The 6001-nt window shown below is 58.0% G+C and overlaps 1 protein-coding gene across 1 annotated transcript in view; it reads left to right on the top strand.

Moving 5' to 3' along the window:
- The window catches only part of MGRN1 (mahogunin ring finger 1, E3 ubiquitin protein ligase), a 44746-nt gene that overhangs the window by 13770 nt on the left and 24975 nt on the right, over nt 1-6001 (top strand). The window contains 3 exon segments of the mRNA XM_012647748.1: nt 3099-3217; nt 4907-4995; nt 5620-5857. Coding sequence (XP_012503202.1) covers nt 3099-3217; nt 4907-4995; nt 5620-5857 — 446 coding nt within the window.

Raw genomic sequence — 6001 nt, forward strand, 5'->3', positions numbered from 1 at the left:
AAAATGTCTGTAATCTTCATTGCACACGTGTTTATTGCCATTTACGAGTGCAACAGACAACAGGGAGCCTGGGAAGTTTGCTTGGCTCACTCTGTGTCCTGCGCAGAAGGAACAGCGCTGTCGTCCAGTGGCTGTTCCCGAGACAGCCTCTGCCCCATGGCCGTGGGCTTTGGTTTTCTAATCTGAAAAAGATGATAAACACACGTGTTCTCCGGCATCTGATGCGTGTGTGGGGAGAACGAGGCTCTGCTTGGACACTCTTGGAGGCCTCCCGAGGGAGAGATGGCTGGATCTTTATTTCTGTGGCTGTTCATCTCCGTGCTCAGGTCACCTGGACACCTGTAAGCAGGACAGTCCAATCCCTTGGGCAGAGAGGAGGTGACCTGCCTGAGCCCAAGTCCCTCTCGACGGTGACAGTAAACAAGGGGAGGTGGATGACTGTGTTAGCCGTGTTCAGGACTGCCCCAGAGGCTCCGAGGCCCTGGGGTCCCAGGGTGTCACTGGAGTTTCTAGGCCAGTGTTGGGCCCTCTGAGCATGGCCACAGAAGGATTTTTAGCTATTCTGCTTGGGAAGGCCTTTGCGTGTGGCTCTTTGTGTGTGAACAGCTGCCTGTTGTGCCTGGTGATGACACCACTGAGCAGTCCCTGTTGTCCCCCGAGGTGGGGGTGGGGAGGTACCCAGCATGGGGACTGAGACACAGTCGGCTCTGGAGTCTGCAAGTTTGAGCCCCAGCTCCACCACAGTGAGCTCGGCGTGGGAGCAGCATTTGTCCATCTCTGGCTGGGGCCCATGGGAAACTGGGTATGGAGGGAGAGCCCAGTGGGTGTGGTTATTCTTTGTTTTCTTTCATCTTCATGGCTTCCTTCTTGTCTCTCACCTTGTCTTTTTTTTTTTTTTTTGTTGCCTGGGGCTGGAGTGCCGTGATGCCAGGCTAGCTCACAGCAACCTCAAACTCCTGGGCTCAAGCGATCCTCCTGCCTCAGCCTCCTAGAGTGCTGAGATTACAGGCATCAGCCACCGTGTCCAGCCTGGTTGCTGTTTTAATGAACACTGCGCACATCTTGGCAGACCGGGACAGGTGGCTCTGCATTGGGCTCTCCCTGACTTCCAGCTGAGGCCCTCTCCCTGTTCTGTGATTCAGGCTCGAGGTTGGATGGGCCAAAGGCCAACCGAGACTGAAGCTGAGCTCCAGAGAAGAGGGTCCAGAGACCCCCTGTGTTAGGCCTTGGGTGCCTGCCCCCACCAACACCCCACAGGCCGTTGTGGGACGTACCACCTTTCAAGACTCTGCACAGTCAGACACACCGGTGATTTCACGTGGTGGGCTGTGCGCGAGTGCCCCGTGATGGGGGAAGGCATCCTGTGCTTACCTGGATCTCAGCTGTTCTTACTGATTTAAAACACCGCATCGGTGCGCGTTCAATGCGAAGACGCTAACACAAAGCGGAATGTCTGGGCTGTGGTCCTGCCTTGTCAGTCCTGCGCTCATGTCCCTGGAAGCCTCCTGGACGCTTCCTTTCAGACCATTCTCTGGGTCCTTAGAACTTGTCTTACACCCATGTCGGCGTGTGCAGGTTTCTCCCAAATGAGATCTTGATTTTCAACATGTTCAGCTTATTTACTAACGAATAGTCCATGGCTGTCATTCCACGTCAGTGTGTCAGGTCTGCTTGATTCTAAGAGCTACGTGACGTTCCACGAAATCGGGGTCTTAGATTTGTTTCACTAGTTGCCGCTTTATTCTTTTTCTCGCCGCGGCAGGCTCTCACGGGTTCCTGAACTACAGGGTGGGTTAGGGTTGGGGCCCACCTGCTGTTCTGCCTTATGTTCTCTGCTGTGGAGAACAGTCAGGCTGGGCTCCTGCTTCTGGGCCTCTCCCTGGGGAGGAGCCTCCTGGCCTCATCGCCGTGGCCCAGTGGCCGTGGCTCTGCTCACTGTAACTGGGGCTGTGGTTCTCAGGAAGGACCCACCTGGGCTCAGGTGCCCAGCAGTCCCCGTTGCACATGAGGCTGAGGGACACAGTCTGAGGATCCACGAATCCCTAGGCCCCATGGTCACCTGGGTCTTCCTCTCAGGGCCTCCGTGCAGAGAGACACGGGGACAGGGCAGGCATCAGGTCAGGAGGCACAGGGGATGCCGCGTGCTTGGTTCTTTGAGGCTGACTGGGGTCTGACACCTCTCGTCCCTTTCCGCATAGGAGGAAGGCAGAGTTAGTGCCCGAGCGTGCCAGGGACATCATGGGAACCAGTTCTGGGCTCAAGTCCTCTTGTGGTGTGGGGCGGGTGTGCTGTTATCCCCGAGCCCAGGGTTTTTTCCCCGTGGCGTGTTCTGCTGTGAGAGGGTGTGGGGGGCGGGTTTTTGGGTGTGTGTGTGGGGGTTTTTGTGGGGTGTGGGGGTGTGTAAGGATTTCTGGGCGTGGTTATAACAAATGATCATTAACTATGGCTTAAAACAACATGAATGTTTCTCTCATGGTTCCAGAGGTGTCTAGAGACACCTTGGTGTCAGCAGGTCTGTTCCTGCCGAAGGCACCGGGGGGAGAAGCCTGTCTTGTCTCCTGCTCCTGGAGGCTCTGGGTTCCTTGTCGTTGGCTTGTGGCCGCATCACTCCAGTCTCTGCTTTCCCTTGTATCCACATCTCCTCCTCCTTTCTTTTACTCAGACACTGGTTTTTGGATTTAGGGTTCCCTAATTCAGTATGACCTCATCTTAACCTCGTCTTGATTACATCAACAAAGACCCTCTTTCTAAATAAGGTCGCGTGTACAGGAGGTGGGGGCAGTGGGGTAGAGTGGGACTGGAACACGTCTTTGTGGGGGACACAGCTCAGCCCACAACAGGAGGAAGTAGGGCAGGAGCTGAGACTTCCTTCTGAGTCTGGGAGCAGGGAGCGTCCAGGAGAGGGAAGGGCGTTGAGGCTGGCGGTGTGCAGAGGCCCGAGGCTGGGCTGGTTGGGCCATCAGCAGGGGGGCCAGCCCACGGACAGCGGCTTCTCCCAGGACAGAGTCTTTGTCAAGGCTGGCTTCTCAGCCACCACATGTTCCCTCTGGGCTGGGTCGAGCCTGAGAATCTACAACTATGTTTCCCTTTTTACACAGGAAACTACTTTGCTTCGCACTTTTTCATGGGAGGCGAGAAATTCGACACCCCCCACCCTGAAGGTTACCTCTTTGGCGAGAACATGGATCTGAACTTCTTGGGCAGCCGCCCAGTCCAGGTGGGTCTGAACAGAGCAGGCTTGTGGGGCTGCGGGGGTCAGAGGCTCTGTCCCCCAGCCGTCTGTCCCTGCTGGGGGGATGGGAGGTTCTGTCCCCAGCTGTCTGTCACTGCTGGGGGGTGTGGGAGGCCTGTCCCCAGTCATCTGTGTCCTCATTTGGTGGGTGGGTGGGAGGCCCTGTCCCCACTGGGAGGGCAGGCAGGCACCGAGTCACCCCACATGGGCAGAGCTGGCAGGCCTGCAGTTGAGCTGGACATGGGCGTGTGACTGGAACAGGGCATGTCCTGGCACTGCCCCTTAGAGGCCAGACGGCCAGGTGCAGGTCACCGAGGGACAGAGCAGCCACATTGAACTGGTGCATCCAAGCTGCAGGGGCTGCAGAAAGGTACAGATTTAATTCCAGGCCTCTTGGGTGACTCTTTAAAAAGCAAAAAGAACATCTACATTCCATGGAACAGTGGGCAAGAGACATGATCCAAAGGAGAAGTGTAAACAGCAAATATTTTTCACTAGTTACCAGAAGAGTGCACGTTCAAGCATGACTGTTCATTCGTTCAACACAGATTTGGCACCTACTGTGTGCCTGGTGCTCCTCCAGGGGCTGGGACGGAAGTCAGACCCTGCCCCTGTTCCCTACTGGGGTGTGGACAGTTGACATTGGCTGAGTGAATGGTCAAAAGAGAGGGGGACGGAGGGTAGTCCCCATGGAGCCGTGGCTGAGCCAAGCCGTGGTGGGCAGGAAGGAGCCCCCAGGAGGAGCAGGAAAGCAGGGGCCGGAGAGCAGAGGAGGAGGTGAGAGGGCCCATAAATCCTTGGGAGGCGATGGCAGGGGCCTGGTGGGAGGCCTCTCTCTAAGGAGACACTGGGCTCCCTCTCCCTGAAGCTGCCGAGACCCAGGGTGTCCCTCGGGCCTGGCAGGGTCCTCCAGACCAGGGTTTCCAGGCCGTCTCAGCCACTGGGCAGCTGCATGACATGGAACTTTGATCCTGAGGCTGTGGGGGCGGGGCCGAGTGCTGCCCACTCCTGCCTGTGGGACCAGCAGGGAGCAGGAGCAGCAGCCCCCTCCTGCCAGGGCTTGGCTCCCATGGGCCTGCATGGGTCTTTCGTACAACTTCTTACCTTGACACCAGTGTGGACTCGCCTGCAATTGTAAGACATCTTAGATCCGTGTGCCCCCACCAGTTTCCCCAGTGACAGCGTCCTGTAGAATCCTGCACAGGGTCGAAGCCTGGCGCTGCCGTACACAGCCACGTCTTCCAGATGTCACAGCTTTGCATGCACTCGTGCATGAACCTTCCTAAGCCTTTACTGGCTGTTCTTGTCATATGAATCGGCTGCCTTGTTCAAAGACAGCGGCAAGTGTCACGTCCCACCACCAGGAACGTAGCTTGAGATTCCAGCCTTGGCTGCCTCTGCCCCCCACCACCCCCGTCCCTTTGGCGAGGTGGAGTCACTGAGGGTCTTCCCTGGAACTGGGGACGCGGCCGAGACGTCGGATTCTTTTCAGGGCTGCGTGGTCCTGGCTTCCCCACGCTGGCCGTGCTGGGTGTGAAAACAACGTACCCGGCATCCATGCAGCCCCTTTTGTGGGGACAGAGCCCAGGAGACCGGGGCTGTGAGCCTTGCGCTTTCTGTCCTCTGCCACTCAGAGGCAGTGACCTGGGGTTGCTTCCTGCTTTTCCCTCCTAGTTTCCCTACGTCACTCCCGCCCCCCACGAGCCGGTGAAGACACTGAGGAGCCTGGTGAACATCCGCAAAGACTCCCTCCGGCTTGTGAGGTAACCCTTGACCCTGCCTTGGGGCGCCTGGGGCTCTGTGGGATGTGCCTGGGCAGGGCTTCCCGGTGGATGCTGGGAAGAAGAGTGGGCCTCGAGCGGGCCCCACGTGGAACCCGAGGCTGTGAGCAGGGCACAGGAGCCCAGCGCTGCCCCCTGGGTGAGGTTGGGAAAGGGCAGTGGAACTAGATCCTTTACACCATGGTTCTCAACCAGCCACTTGTGCTCCGGGGGACACTGGGCTGGGGGTGGGGTGCTCCTGCATCTAATGGATGGAGGCCAGGGTGCTACTGTACCTCTTGCTGTGCAGAGGACAGCCCCCCACAGCCCAGAATGACCTGGCCCTGGATTTCAGTAGGTTGAGAAACTGCTTTAAGTCTGTCAGACGTGAGGCATCTGGGGCCATCTCTAAACCCAGAGGATTCATCCCCCTTTTCTGTGGGCAGAGGGGGAAGGTGAACGCTGGATTGTTGGGCCTGTTGTCCAAGCAGGAGCTGGGCCTCCACGTTTGCTGGAAAGCGAGGTGTGTCCAGCAGCTGCCTCTGTGGGCCTCGCCGTGTGGGGCAGATGGCGGCTCTTGCAGGCTGTGACCCCCTGACCTGCTGCCTGTCCGCCTCCCTCGGGTAGGTACAAGGACGATGCTGACAGCCCCACCGAGGACAGCGAGAAGCCCCGGGTGCTCTACAGCCTGGAGTTCACCTTCGACGCCGATGCCCGAGTGGCCATCACCATCTACTGCCAGGCGGTGGAGGAGTTCCTAAACGGCAGGGCCGTGTGAGTCCCGCCCGCGGGCTGCTCTGAGAGCCTCTCTCTGGCTTATTGACCAGGGTGGAAAAGACAAACTGTTTCTCTTACTGCACTCTCAGCACTTCGCCAAAGCATGGGGCATTTGCCACACCAAGTCATCCTCAGTTCTCTGTGGTGACACTGGCGACCTCTAGTTCACGTCAGTTCTGACACCGGCTTCCTGGAGTTAGCGCAGACCCCACGGGTTGAGGGCTCAGTCCCA

This window comes from Propithecus coquereli, unplaced genomic scaffold (assembly GCF_000956105.1).
Source record: "Propithecus coquereli isolate 6110/MARCELLA unplaced genomic scaffold, Pcoq_1.0 Scaffold27, whole genome shotgun sequence".
Classification (NCBI taxonomy): domain Eukaryota; kingdom Metazoa; phylum Chordata; class Mammalia; order Primates; family Indriidae; genus Propithecus; species Propithecus coquereli.